This window comes from Tursiops truncatus, chromosome 1 (genome assembly GCF_011762595.2).
Source record: "Tursiops truncatus isolate mTurTru1 chromosome 1, mTurTru1.mat.Y, whole genome shotgun sequence".
Classification (NCBI taxonomy): domain Eukaryota; kingdom Metazoa; phylum Chordata; class Mammalia; order Artiodactyla; family Delphinidae; genus Tursiops; species Tursiops truncatus.
The window spans coordinates 123,480,408-123,495,624 of record NC_047034.1 but is presented as its reverse complement, the minus strand read 5'-3'; the positions used below and the strand labels follow the sequence as shown (position 1 = coordinate 123,495,624).

Genomic DNA, 15,217 nt, shown 5'->3' with positions numbered 1-15,217 from the left:
TGCTTGCATTACTTGGATTTCTCTTAAACTGCAAATCGAAGAAGTGGAATATATTTCAGAGAACAACAACTGGAAATCATAGAAGGCAACACCCTATATGGTTTCCATTTTTAAAATGGGAATAATAATGGTACATACTTTATTAGGTTTATTATGAGGGTAAGTGACTTAGTATTTGTAAAGCATGTAGTGGGCATAAATAAGTATTCAATAAGTAGTAAATGGGTTTAACTTGCAATAGTGAGGAATCAAATAAAGTGTACTTGCAAAAATGCTATGTAATTGTGAAATGATGCAAATGAGTCAGATATTTTTTGTTTTTCTTCATTCTCTAGCAGTATTTTTAAGTTTGGAGTTGTAGTTTCAATGGGCAAAGTAGGATTGGTTTGACAGGTTGAGCAAAAGATTAAAAGGTGAGGAATTCCAGGGGTTAAAAGGTATTTACTAATTTCTAGGATATCAAAGATGTTGTTGTGTAGAGTAAATAAGTAATGGCAGGAAATTACCCTCACTGATGGCTAGTCCACATGTCTGAATCTTTTGTCTGATGCTTATATGAAATAGTCAGAAACAGAGCTAGTCTTTTTCCATTTACATACATGTGTTTGCTTCCTTTTACATTATAAGGCGGTCAAGAAGCAGATCAAGAAGGCGATCACATTCTAAGTCAAGGAGTAGACGACGATCCAAAAGTCCAAGACGGAGAAGATCTCATTCCAGAGAGAGGGGTAGAAGGTCAAGGAGCACATCAAAAAACAGGTACAGTAAAAAACTATTAACAAACACTGAGTGGGAAGACAAATTTTAGAGTTCCAACACCCCCAAATATTGCTGCTTTAATGACAAGAGGTTATGATAGGAGATGGGAAGAAACTGTTGGAGGAGGCTGACATTGTTTTCTTGTGCTCCTTCATAAACTTGAGATTTCTATTTACAGCTGAAGGCCTAGATAAAATTTCTTTGTAGTAAAAATTCTTAGCTGTTTCTACTGCCTTTTTTCATTTCCTCTTTTCTATTCAACCATTACTAAGGATGTAGTGTTACCAGCCACATCTCTTGGTATGCCAAAGAGTTTATGGCAGACAATCATGCCTTCCTAATTCATCTTTATATACCTCATTGTGAGCACCTTTGTAAATATGAATTCAGTATTGCTATATTCCAGAGACTGAACCATACTTAACAGGCTTATCCCATGGTTTGGGGACCAGTAGAGAATTAAAGTGAGGATTCATTAAAAAACAGACATCCCCACCTTAACATTGTATTTCAACTTAAACATGCATTCAATAATTTGTTTTTTTCATATAGGGCCACACTGTTTGAAATTAGGCGTAGTCTTGAATAATACATACCAAATCACTTTCTTTTCATTTAAACCACCTTTAAAAGTGTTGAGAACTCTGTTACTTGGAAATATCTTGATTTTTCCCCCCATTTTTAGTTGTCACACAATACAATTTCACAACACTTAATTTTTAACAAATGTCCTTTATCTCTTTCTAAAATATTTGCCTTAATTTTCTAGAAGCAGCCCTATATTTTATACTACTTTACCCATTTATATATTTAATTATGTAATTAAAATAGTAAGGATCACAGGGAGGGGGCAACAAAATTTACTCTTGGTAAGCATATAACTCAAGTGGGGACAGAGGTTCTGGGATAGCTTTACTGAGTGTTCAGCCTCTAACGAGGCTTTTACTCATGTTTTACAGTTAGTCATCTTTTAATTCAATCAGTCAAACAAACAAGCTTACTTAATGAAACATCTCTTATACAAAGCAATTAGGCATTCCTTCCCTCAAGGAACTTTCTTTATACTAGGAGAGAGGTGAATGTAATTACAAAGGAAGGGACATTGTTAGGGATGTCGGAAGAGATTTATTGAGAGGTGACTCTTGAGTATTGAATTCTGATAGATTTGACTGGACTCGGGGGCCATGGTTTCAGGTAGAGAATGTTTACAAAGTTAGCATGAATTCTTGAAATAGCAAGTATTTTGGTATAGAAGGACCAGGAAATGAGGTCAGGAAAGTTAAGGAGACAGATCACCATAGAAGGCTTTTTTGTTCACACTAAGGAGTTTGCGGCTGATCAGGAGGCAACAGGAATGAATTGAAAAGTGATGAACAGGGAATTAATATTTTCAAGTTTGTACTTCGAAAGATTTCTGATAGGGGGTATAGCATCAATTTGTGGAAAACTGGGGCCCCTTAAGGGACTATTAAAGTAATCTAGGAATTCGATGATAAAGACTCGAATGAATAGAGAGGATAACTAATGGAGCAGGATGAGCAAAGATGGGAGGGAATGAAGCACAGGATATAGGGTGGGACTAGCCTAGAACAACCGAAGAGATACTTTAATCTCTAAAACTGTAGAACAGTTGAAAATAGGTGTGTGTTTATAAGAATATAAGGGACATATATATATTATAAATATGTATATATTTTACCTTTTGCCTAGAATCTTGGGGCGAAAAAATGCTGTGGGGAATAAAAGTAAACGTGGAAGAATCTGTAGAAAGATTTTAGTGTTGAGGCCTGGTTGTAGTAACACTCCATTTTGATGTTTTTTTCCTAAAAGCATTGAATAGCCCAGAATATATAGCAGCTGGGAAAAAGTTACAAGGTTGGCTTCATCCATGAAGAGGTTACATCGGGTGTGTGCTTTGAAAGAAGAACTTACAATAGCGATGGGGTTTTGGCCTGTCAGTAGAGGATTTAGAGCCAGGGTCGGTTGGGAAACTGCTACTTACTTAGCTGAGAGAAAAACAGAGTGTTGAAGAGCCTAGAGAAAATTATTTAAACTATTACCGTTTATCGCCAGACACACTAAGAAACTGGCCAACATCCTTGTTTTCTTGCCACATACTCTGCTTTGCTCTTGGAGAGAAGTTTTATGTGGAATACCAGGAAAATAGGATTTTTAAAATTTGTTTACCACAAATACGCCGCTTGAGTTACTATTATTTTTAAGTTTGTAAGTTTGTATAATAACATTAAGTTTGTATAATAAAAGTTTGTAAGTTTGTATAGTAACATTAAAGAATAACATTAGATTTCACTGTACATCTGTTTTTATTTGTAGTTTGATAGAAATATATATTAGTTGAACCTTCCAATACATTCATAAATTGTTTTCATTTATTAGAGACAAAAAGAAAGAAGACAAAGAAAAGAAACGTTCCAAAACACCACCAAAAAGTTACAGCACAGCCAGACGTTCCAGAAGTGCAAGCAGGTACGGTGGCATTATGAATTCTCGGCATTTTTTTAAGCGTTCATTTTTTATTTTTATTTTTTTACATCTTTATTGGAGTATAATTGCTTTACAATGGTGTGTTAGTTTCTGCTTTATAACAAAGTGAATCAGTTATACATATACATATGTCCCCATATCTCTTCCCTCCCACCCTCCCTATCCCACCCCTCTAGGTGGTCACAAAGCACCGAGCTGATCTCCCTGTGCTATGCGGCTGCTTCCCACTAGCTATCTACCTTACATTTGGTAGTGTATATATGTCCATGCCACTCTCTCGCTTTGTCACAGCTTACCCTTCCCCCTCCCCATATCCTCAAGTCCATTCTCTACTAGGTCTGTGTCTTTATTCCTGTCTTACCCTAGGTTCTTCATGACATTTTTTTCCCTTAAATTCCATATATATGTGTTAGCATACGGTATTTGTCTTTCTCTTTCTGACTTAACTTCACTCTGTATGACGGACTCTAGGTCCATCCACCTCATTACAAATAGTTCAACTTCGTTTCTTTTATGGCTGAGTAATATTCCATTGTATATATGTGCCACATCTTCTTTATCCATTCATCCGATGATGGGCACTTAGGTTGTTTCCATCTCCGGGCTATTGTAAATAGAGCTACAATGAACATTTTGGTACATGACTCTTTTTGAATTTTGGTTTTCTCAGGGTATATGCCCAGTAGTGGGATTGCTGGGTCATGTGGTAGTTCTGTTTGTAGTTTTTTAAGGAACCTCCATACTGTTCTCCATAGTGGCTGAAGCAATTCACATTCCCACCAGCAGTGCAAGAGTGTTCCCTTTTCTCCACACTCTCTCCAGAATTTATTGTTTCTAGACTTTTTGATGATGGCCATTCTGACTGGTGTGAGATGATATCTCATTGTAGTTTTGATTTGCATTTCTCTAATGATTAATGATGTTGAGCATTCTTTCATGTGTTTGTTGGCAGTCTGTATATCTTCTTTGCAGAAATGTCTATTTAGGTCCTCTGCCTATTTTTGCATTGGGTTGTTTGATTTTTTTGTTATTGAGCAGCTTGTAAATTTTGGAGATTAATCCTTTGTCAGTTGCTTCATTTGCAAATATTTTCTCCCATTCTGAGGGTTGTCTTTTTGTCTTGTTTATGGTTTCCTTTGCTGTGCCTAAGCTTTGAAGTTTCATTAGGTCCCATTTGTTTATTTCTGTTTTTATTTCCATTTCTCTAGGAGGTGGGTCAGAAAGGATCTTGCTGTGATTTATGTCATACAGTGTTCTGCCTATGTTTTCCTCTAAGAGTTTGATAGTTTCTGGCCTTACATTTAGGTCTTTAATCCATTTTGAGCTTATTTTTGTGTATGGTGTTAGGGAGTGATCTAAGCTCATACTTTTACATGTAGCTGTCCAGTTTTCCCAGCACCACTTATTGAAGAGGCTGTCCTTTCTCCACTGTACATTCCTGCCTCCTTTATCAAAGATAAGGTGACCATATGTGCCTGGGTTTATCTCTGGGCTTTCTACCCTGTTCCATTGATCTATATTTCTGTTTATGTGCGCATACCATACTGCCTTGATTACTGTAGCTTTGTAGTATAGTCTGAAGTCAGGGAGCCTGATTGCTCCAGCTCCGTTTTTTTGTTCTCAAGATTGCTTTGGCTACTCGGGGTCTTTTGTGTTTCCATACAAATTGTGAAATTTTTTGTTCTATTCTGTGAAAAATGCCAGTGGTAGTCTGATAGGGACTGCATTGAATTTGTAGATTGCTTTGGGTAGTAGAGTCATTTTCACAATGTTGATTCTTCCAATCCAAGAACATGGTATATCTCTCCATCTCTTTGTATCATCTTTAATTTCTTTCATCAGTGTCTTATAATTTTCTGCATACAGGTCTTTTGTTTCCTTAGGTAGGTTTATTCCAAGATATTTTATTCTTTTTGTTGCAATAGTAAATGGGAGTGTTTTCTTGATTTCACTTTCAGATTTTTCATCATCAGTGTATAGGAATGCCAGAGATTTCTGTGCATTACTTTTGTATCCTGCTACTTTACCGAATTCATTGATTAGCTCTAGTAGTTTTCTGGTAGCATTTTTAGGATTCTCTATGTATAGTATCATGTCATCTACTAACAGTGACAGCTTTGCTTCTTCTTTTCTAATTTGGATTCCTTTTACTTCTTTTTCTTCTCTGATTGCTGTGGCTAAAACTTCCAAAACTATGTTGAAGAAGAGTGGTGAGAGTGGGCAACCTTGTCTTGTTCCTGATCTTAGTAGAAATGGTTTCAGTTTTTCACCATTGAGGATGATGTTGGCTGTGGGTTTGTCATATATGGCCTTTATTATGTTGAGGAAAGTTCCCTCTATACCTACTTCCTGGAGGGTCTTTATCATAAATGGTTGTTGAATTTTGTCAAAAGCTTTCATTTGCATCTGTTGAGATGACCATGTGGTTTTTCTCCTTCAATTTGTTAATATGGTGTATCACATTGATTGATTTGCTTATATTGAAGAATCCTTGCATTCCTGGAATCAACCCCACTTGATCAGGGTGTATGATCCTCTTAATGTGCTGTTGGATTCTGTTTGCTGGTATTTTGTTGAGGATTTTTGCATCTATGTTCATCAGTGATATTGTCTTGTAGTTTTCTTTCTTTGTGACATCTTTGTCTAGTTTTGGTATCAGGGTGATGGTGGCCTTGTAGAATGAGTTTGGGAGTGTTTCTCTCTCTGCTATATTTTGGAAGAGTTTGAGAAGGATAGGTGTTAGCTCTTCTCTAAATGTTTGATAGAATTCGCCTGTGAAGCCATCTGGTCCTGGGCTTTTGTTTGTTGGAAGATTTTTAATCACAGTTTCAATTTCAGTGCTTGTGAATGGTCTGTTCATATTTTCTATTTCTTCCTGATTCAGTCTTGGCAGGTTGTGCATTTCTAAGAATTTGTCCATTTCTTCCAGGTTGTCCATTTTTTTTGGCATAGAGTTGCTTGTAGTAGTCTCTCATGATCTTTTGTATTTCTGCAGTGTCAGTTGTTACTTCTCCTTTTTCATTTCTAATTCTATTGATTTGAGTCTTCTCCCTTTTTTCTTGATTAGTGTGGCTAATGGTTTATCAATTTTGTTTATCTTCTCAAAGAACCATCTTTTAGTTTTGTTGATCTTTGGCTATTGTTTCCTTCATTTATTTTTCATTTATTTCTGATCTGATCTTTATGATTTCTCTCCTTCTGCTAACTTTGGGTTTTTGTTGTTCTTCTTTCTGTAATTGCTTTAGGTGCAAGGTTAGGTTGTTTATTCGAGATGTTTCCTGTTTCTTAAGGTAGGATTGTATTGCTATAAACTTCCCTCTTAGAACTGCTTTTGCTGCATCCCATAGGTTTTGGGTCATCGTGTCCCCATTGTCATTTGTTTTTAGGTATTTTTTGGGTTCCTCTTTTATTTCTTCAGTGATCACTTCATTATTAAGTAGTGTATTGTGTAGCCTCCTTGTGTTTGTATTTTTTACAGATCTTTTCCTGTAATTGATATCTAGCTTCATAGCATTGTGGTCGGAAAAGATACTTGATACAATTTCAGTTTTCTTAAATTTACCAAGGCTTGATTTGTGACCCAAGATATGATCTGTCCTGGAGAGTGTTCCATGAGCACTTGAGAAGAATGTGTATTCTGTTGTTTTTGGATGGAATGTCCTATAAATATCAATTAAGTCCAACTTGTTTAATGTATCATTTAAAGCTTGTGTTTCCTTATTTATTTTCATTTTGGATGATCTGTCCATTGGTGAAAGTGGGGTGTTAAAGTCCCCTACTATGAATGTGTTACTGTTGATTTCCCCTTTTATGGCTGTTAGTATTTGCCTTATATATTGAGGTGCTCCTATGTTGGGTGCATAAATATTTACAATTGTTATATCTTCTTCTTGGATTGATCCCTTGATCATTATATAGTGTCCTTCCTTGTCTCTTGTAACATTCTTTATTTTAAAGTCTATTTTGAATGATATGAGAATTGCTACTCCAGCTTTCTTTTGGTTTCCATTTGCATGGAATATCTTTTTCCATCTCCTTACTTTCCATCTGTTTGTGTCTCTAGGTCTGAAGTGGGTCTCTTGTAGACAGCATATGTATGGGTCTTGTTTTTATATCCATTCAGCCAGTCTGTGTCTTTTGGTGAGAGCATTTAATCCATTTACATTTAAGGTAATTATCAATATTTATGTTCCTGTTCCCATTTTCTTAATTGTTTTGGGTTTGTTATTGTAGGTGTCTTCCTTCTGTTTTGTTTCTTGCCTAGAGAAGATCCTTTAGCAGTTGTTGTAAAGCTGGTTTGGTGGTGCTGAACTCTCTCAGCTGTTGCTTGTCTGTAAAAGTTTTAATTTCTCCATCAAATCTGAATGAGATCCTTGCTGGGTAATCTTGGTTGTAGGTTTTTCTCCTTCATCACTTTAAATATGTCCTGCCAGTCCCTTCTGGCTTGCAGAGTTTCTGCTAAAAGATCAGCTGTTAACCTTATGGGGATTCCCTTGTGTGTTATTTGTTGGTTTTCACTTGGTGCTTTTAATATGTTTTCTTTGTATTTAATTTTTGACAGTTTGATTAATATGTATCTTGGCCTGTTTCTCCTTGGATTTATCCTGTATGGGACTCTGTGCTTCCTGGACTTGATTAACTATTTCCTTTCCCAAATTAGGGAAGTTTTCAACTATAATCTCTTCAAATATTTTATCAGTCCCTTTCATTTTCTCTTCTTCTGGAACCGCTATAATTCGAATGTTGGTGTGTTTAATGTTGTCCCAGAGGTCTCTGAGACTGTCCTCAGTTCTTGTTATTCTTTTTTCTTTATTCTGCTCTGCAGTAGTTATTTCCACTATTCTATCTTCCAGGTCACTTATCCATTCCTCTGCCTCAGTTATTCTTCTGTTGATCCCTTCTAGAGTATTTTTAATTTCATTTATTGTGTTGTTCATCGTTGCTTGTTTCATCTTTAGTTCTTCTAGGTCGTTGTTAAATGTTTCTTGCATTTTGTCTATTCTGTTTCCAAGATTTTGGATCATCTTTACTATCATTCTGAATTCTTTTTCAGGTAGACTGCCTATTTCCTCTTCATTTGTTTGGTCTGATGGGGTTTTATCTTGCTCCTTCATCTGCTATGTGTTTTTCTGTCTTCTCATTTTGCTTATCTTACTGTGTTTGGGGTCTCCTTTTTGCAGGCTGCAGGTTCGTAGCTCCCGTTGTTTTTGGTGTCTGTCTCCAGTGGCTAAGGTTGGTTCAGTGGGTTGTGTAGGCTTCCTGGGGGAGGGGACTAGTGCCTGTGTTCTGGTGGATGAGGCTGGATCTTGTCTTTCTGGTGGGCAGGTCCACGTCTGGTGGTGTGTTTTGGGGTGTCTGTGGACTTACTGTGATTTTAGGCAACCTCTCTGCTAATGGATGGGGCTGTGTTCCTGCCTTGCTAGTTATTTGGCATAGGGTGTCCAGCACTGTAGCTTGCTGGTCATTGAGTGAAGCTGATGTTGGTGTTGAGATGGAGATCTCTTGGAGATTTTTGCCGTTTGATTTTACGTGGAGCTGGGAGGTGTCTTGTGGACCAGTGTCCTGAAGTTGGCTCTCTTACCTCAGAGGCACAGCACTGACTCCTGGCTGCAGCACCAAGAGCCTTTCATCCACCCGGCTCTGAATAAAAGGGAGAAAAAGGAGAAAGAAAGAAAGAGGATAAAAGAAATTAAAATAAAATAAGGTAAAATTAAAAAGTCATTAAAATTAAAAAATAATAAGAAAAAAAATTTTTAAGTAAAAAAAAACAGACAGATAGACCCCTAGGACAAATGGTGAAAGCAAAGCTATACAGAGAAAACCTCACACAGAAGCATACACATACACACTCACAAAAAGAGGAAAAGGGGGAAAAAAAATAAATTTTGCTTTCAAAGTCCACCTCCTCAATTTGGGATGATTCATTGTCTATTCATGTATTCCACAGATGCAGGGTACATCAAGTTGATTGTGGAGCTTTAATCCGCTGTTCCTGAGGCTGCTGGGAGAGATTTCCCTTTCTCTTCTTTGTTTGCACAGCTCCCGTAGTTCAGCTTTGGATTTGGGCCCACCTCCGCGTGTAGGTTACCGGAGGGCGTCTCTTCTTCGCTCAGACAGGACAGGGTTAAAGGATCCGCTGATTTGGGGGCTCTGGCTCACTCGGGCCTGGGGGAGTGAGGGGTACGGAGTGTGGGCGTGCCAGAGGCCGGCGTGACGTTGCACCAGCTTGAGGCGCACCGTGCGTTCTCCCAGGGAAGTTGTCCCTCGATCCCTGGACCCTGGCAATGGCGGGCTGCACAGGCTCCCAGGAAGGGGGTTGTGGACAGTGACCTGTGCTCTCACACAGGCTTCTTGGTGGCGGCAGCAGCAGCCTTAGCGTCTCATGCCCGTCTCTGGGGTCTGCGCTGTTAGCCACGGCTCGCGCTGGTCTCTGGAGCTCCTTTAAGCAGTGCTCTTAATCCCCTCCCCTCTCGTCTTGCACCAGGAAACAAAGAGGGAAGAAAAAGTCTCTTGGCAGGTCCAGACTTTTTCCCTGAGTCCCTCCCAGGTAGTGGTGCGGTAACCTCTTCAGGCTGTTTTCTTACTGCCAGTACTCTCCCTGAGCTCCATGGAAGCCTGAGTCTCAGCTCCCAGCCCTTCCAGCCCTGGCCGGTGAGCAGAGAAGCCTCTCAGGCTGGTGAGTGCTGGTGGGCACCGATCCTCTGTGCGGGAATCTCTCTGCTTTGCCCTCTGCACCCCTGTTGCTGCGCTTTCCGTGGTTCCGAAGCTCCCCCCCACCGCCACCCGCAGTTTCCGCCCACGAAGGGGTTTCTGGTGTGTGGAAACCTTTCCACCTTCACAGCTCCCTCCACTGGTGCAAGTCCTGTCCCTATTCTTTTGTCTCTGTTTATTATTTTTTCTTTTTCCCTACCCAGGTACGTGGGGGAGTTTCTTGCCTTTTGGGAGGTCTGAGGTCTTCCGCCGGTGTTCAGTAGGTGTTCTGTAGGAGTTGTTCCATGTTTAGATGTATTTCTGATGAATCTGTGGGGAGGAAGGTGATCTCCGCATCTTACTCTTCCGCCATCTTATCTTCCTCCTCTCCTAAGCTTTCATTTTTTTAAGCTTTGTTTGCAAGACTGTCAATAGACGGTGAACATGAAATGTTTTCGAGTACATAGCTACATACTTCAGTGGTGAAGTCTTCTGGGTTTTTTTTTTGCGGTACGTGGGCCTCTCCCGTTGCGTAGCACAGGCTCCGGATGTGCAGGCTCAGCGGCCATGACTCACGGGCCCAGCCGCTCCGCGGCATATGGGATCTTCCTGGACCGGGGCACGAACCCGTGTCCCCTGCATTGGCAGGTGGACTCTCAACCACTGCGCCACCAGGGAAACCCGTGGTGAAGTTTTTTTTAAAGGCAATTTGTGAAGAATAACCTAAAGTTCATTTTTCTTTTCACTTAATGTTTTATGGTGTAGAGTGTATTTAAAATAGTGTGGGAATTCAGCAGAGGTCAGTTTTTATGTTTGCTATATGCATTTCACATCATAATTTGAATTGTTTGTGTGGGTTTTTTCCCCGTAAACGTCTACGTTTTAATGGCTAATGTATACTGCATTATCACATTAAATTCATTTTATCATAGTAAGTTATATTTAAAATATCTACATGTTAGTGCTGAAAATAATTTTTTCCCCATACATAGTGGTTCATTGATAAAATAATTGGAGGCAATGCAAGTTCTGATTTGTGTCATTCTTAGAGTGGTAATTCTGTCTTTAACCTGCTGTAGTGAAAATTCAGTGTTGGAAACTTTCTCCTCAGAAAATATATTTTTCACATTTAACATGGAATTCATATGATAGTAGTAAGGGCTTAATTCCATTTTCTTCCAATTTTTTGTTTTTTACTTTTATTTTAAAAATTTTATTGGAGTATAGTTGATTTACAATGTTGTGTTAGTTTCAGGGTGTACAGCAAAGTGAATCAGTTATACATATACACATATCCACTCTTTTTTTAGATTCTTTCCCCATATAGGCCATTACAGAGTAGTGACTAGAGTTCCTTGTGCTGTACAGTAGGTTCTTATTACTTACCTATTTTATATATGGTAGTGTGTATCTGTCAGTCCCAGTAACATTTTGTTGACATTGTTCATTTTCTATTAAGCAAAAGTAAAGGGTCATTGTACTTTTTTAAAACAGTAAGGAAATAATTCTCCTTCAAATGTTAGGACTCCTAGCATTGCTAAGAATCCTTAAATCTTTTACCACAGACACAGATGAGGCTTAGTTCTCTCAAAATTTAAAGCTGTTGAATTTCTCAGCAAATCATTTTCTTCCAATCTTGTTTACACATTTTACTACAGTGTTTTCTTAATCTTGATTAAATTCACTTAGGAGGCTCACATTGTATATAAATATTAACTCAAAATGGATAAAAGACTTACAAGCCAAAAGTAAAATCCTATTAGAAGAAAATATGTAAGTTAACTTTCATGACCTTGTATTTGGCAGTGATTCCTTAGATATGACAAAAAGCATAAGCACCAAAAGAGAAATAGATAAGTTGCGGATAATGAAAACTAAAAACTTCTTTGGAGGACTTCCCTGGTGGTGCAGTGGTTGAGAATCCGCCTGCTAGTGCAGGGGACACGGGTTCGAGCCCTGGTCCGGGAAGATTCCACATGCCGCGGAGCAACTAAGCCCGTGCGCCACAACTACTGAGCCCACGTGCCACGGCTACCAAAGCCTGCGTGCCTAGAGCCTATGCTCCGCAACAAGAGAAGCCACCGCAATGAGAAGCCCACGCACTGCAACGAAGAGTAGGCCCCGCTCCCCGCAACCAGAGAAAGCCTGCACGCAGCAACGAAGACCCAACGCAGCCATAAATAACTAAGTAAAATAAATTAAAAAAACAAAAACACTTTGTTTCAAAGAACACTCAGAATATAAAGACAGCTGTCAGAGTGCTAGAAAAATAATGTTTCCAATAATGGACTTGTATCTAGAGTATATAAAAAACTGTTACAGCTCAGTCTTAGAAAGAATGTAGACTTGTGCAACTGCATTGGAAAACAGTTTGGCAATTCCTAAAGAAATTAAACAGGGAGAGTTTTTTGACAGCAGTTTTGCTCCCAGTGATATGCCCAAGAGAAACAAAAACATGTCTGCACAAAAACTTGTACATGGATTGGATATTCTTGGCAGCATTATTCAAAACCAAAAAGTCAACCCAAATATCCACTAACATGGGTAAACAGTTGTACATTCCATACAATAGATTATTATTCAGCAGTAAAAAGGAACCAAAGTACTGTTACATGTTATAATATGCATGAGCCTTGAAAACATGCCAGGTGAAAGAAGCTAGACACAAAAGACCACATGTTGTATGATTTCATTCATATGAAATGTCCAGAATGGATAAATCTATAACGACGAAGTAGATTAGTGGTTAGAGTGTGATAGCTAAAGGATATGGGGTTTCTTTTCAAGGTGCTGAATATTTTCTTTAAAAAGACACATATAAATATATTAAAACAGAAAGTTAAACCAGATATAAGTGCTCAAGGAAATGCCATAGTAGGTCTGAGGTGGCAAAGGGGCATAAAAGATGGGATGTGCAATATGTATTTTCTTACCTTAAAAACTGGAGGCATATCGTTTGCCTGTTTCTTTAATGGATTTATTCATAAGCATCTTATCCTATTTAACTATTGAATCATTCTTAAATTGTGGCATATTCTATACATTTTTATTGTTTGCAGCCGTACTACAGTCTATCATAGGGCACAGAAATACAATATAAAAAACATCTTTTCCTTCTAAGGAATTTGGAATATTAGTTACACAAAGCAGTACAAGAAAGTGTAAGGTATACAACCGTGACAAACTTAAATATTTGATGAAGGGAAAGTTCTGTGTAATGCTTCCAGGACAGGGGTCACAGATGACTTGTAAGGTGGTTTTTGTTATTTAAAGCTTAATTTGGAAGCTGAAATGAAGACAACTGAAGGTATAGGGCTTTATTATTTTTTTGATTATTTTGTTTGTGCCTGAATCATATAATGGTCATCTTCAAAGTCCTATAACTTTTCTCATTTAATTAATTTTTTAAAATTTTTATACAATTTTTAAAGGTTACTATCCCCTTACAGTTACTACAGAATATTGACTGTATTCCCCATGTTGTACAGTACATACTTGAGCCTGTCTTACACCCAATAGTTTGCTGCCGTTAGGTGGGATTTGTTTGTTGTTTTTTTGTTTTTAATTTAGTTGCTGTACAGTATAGCGATACACAATTTTTAAACATTATGCTCCGTTTATACTTATTATAAAACATTGGCTATATTCCCTGTGTTGTACAATGTATTCTTATAGCTTATTTTATACCTAATAGTTTGTGCCTCTTAATCCTTTACACATATATTACCCCCTGCCTTCCCTCTTCCCACTGGTAACCTCTAGTTTGTTCTCTATATCTGTGAGTCTGCTTCTTTTTTGTTATATTCACTAGTTTGTTGTATTTGTTAGATCCATGTATAAGTTATGTCATAACAGTATTTGTCTTTCTCTGTCTGACCTATTTCTTTCTTAACTACTTTATTGGAGTATAATTGCTTTACAACGGTGTGTTAGTTTCTGCTTTATAACAAAGTGAATCAGTTATACATATGTCCCCATATCTCTTCCCTCTTGCATCTCCCTTCCTCCCACCCTCCCTATCCCACCCCTCTAGGTGGTCACAAAGCACCGAGCTGATCTCCCTGTGCTATGCGGCTGCTTCCCACTAGCTAGCTATTTTACGTTTGGTAGTGTATATATGTCCATGCCACTCTCTCACTTTGTCCCAGCTTACCCTTCCCCCTTCCCATATCCTCAAATCCATTCTCTAGTAGGTCTGCATCTTTATTCCCATCTTGCCCCTAGGTTCTTCTGACCTTTTTTTTTTTTGGCGGTACGCGGGCCTCCTCACTGTTGTGACCTCTCCCGTTGCGGAGCACAGGCTTCGGACGCGCAGGCCCAGTGGCCATGGCTTATGGGCCCAGCCGCTCCGCAGCATGTGGGATCTTCCGGGACCAGGGCACGAACCCGTGTCTCCTAAATCAGCTGGTGGACTCTCAACCACTGCGCCACCAGGAAAGCCCTGACCTTTTTTTTTTTTAGAGTCCATATATATGTGTTAGTATATGGTATTTGTTTTTCTCTTTCTAACTTACTTCACTCTGTATGACAGTCTCTAGGTCCATCCACCTCACTACAAATAATTCAGTTTCGTTCCTTTTTATGGCTGAGTAATATTCCATTGTATATATGTGCCACATCTTCTTTATCCATTCATCTGTTGATGGACATGTAGGTTGCTTCCATGACCTGGCTATTGTAAACAGAGCTGCAGTGAACATTATGGTACATGACTCTTTTTGAATTATGGTTTTCTCAGGGTATATGCCCAGTAGTGGGACTGCTGGGTCGTATGGTTCTAAAAAAAAAAAAATTCTCTTTAGGTTTTTAAGGTACCTCTATACTGTTCTCCATAGTGGCTGTATCAATTTAAATTCCCACCAACAGTGCAAGAGGGTTCCCTTTTCTCCACACCCTCTCCAGCATTTATTGTTCGTAGATTTTTTGATGATGGTTATTCTGACCGGTGTGAGATGATATCTCATAGTTTTGATTTGCATTTCTCTAATGATTAACGATGTTGAGCATTCTTTCATGTGTTTGTTGGGCAATCTGTATATCTTCTTTGGAGAAATGTCTGTTTAGGTCTTCTGCCCGTTTTTGGATTGGGTTGTTTGTTTTTTTTGATATTGAGCTGCATGAGTTGCTTGTATGTTTTGGAGATTAATCCTTTGTCTGTCTGACTTATTGCACTTAGCTTAAATGCCCTCATGTCCATCCATGTTGCTGCAAATGGCAAAATTTCATTCTTTTATAGCTTACTAGTATCCTGTTGTATAGATAC

At 38.5% G+C, this 15,217-nt stretch overlaps 1 protein-coding gene across 8 annotated transcripts in view; it reads left to right on the top strand.

Moving 5' to 3' along the window:
- The window catches only part of SRSF11 (serine and arginine rich splicing factor 11), a 54,506-nt gene that overhangs the window by 35,237 nt on the left and 4,052 nt on the right, over window positions 1–15,217 (top strand). For all 8 annotated transcript variants that reach the window (XM_019919438.3, XM_019919436.3, XM_019919437.3 and 5 more), the window contains 2 exons: window positions 628–759; window positions 3,157–3,246. In XM_019919438.3, coding sequence (XP_019774997.1) covers window positions 628–759; window positions 3,157–3,246 — 222 coding nt within the window. The remainder of the gene's footprint in view (window positions 1–627; window positions 760–3,156; window positions 3,247–15,217) is intronic.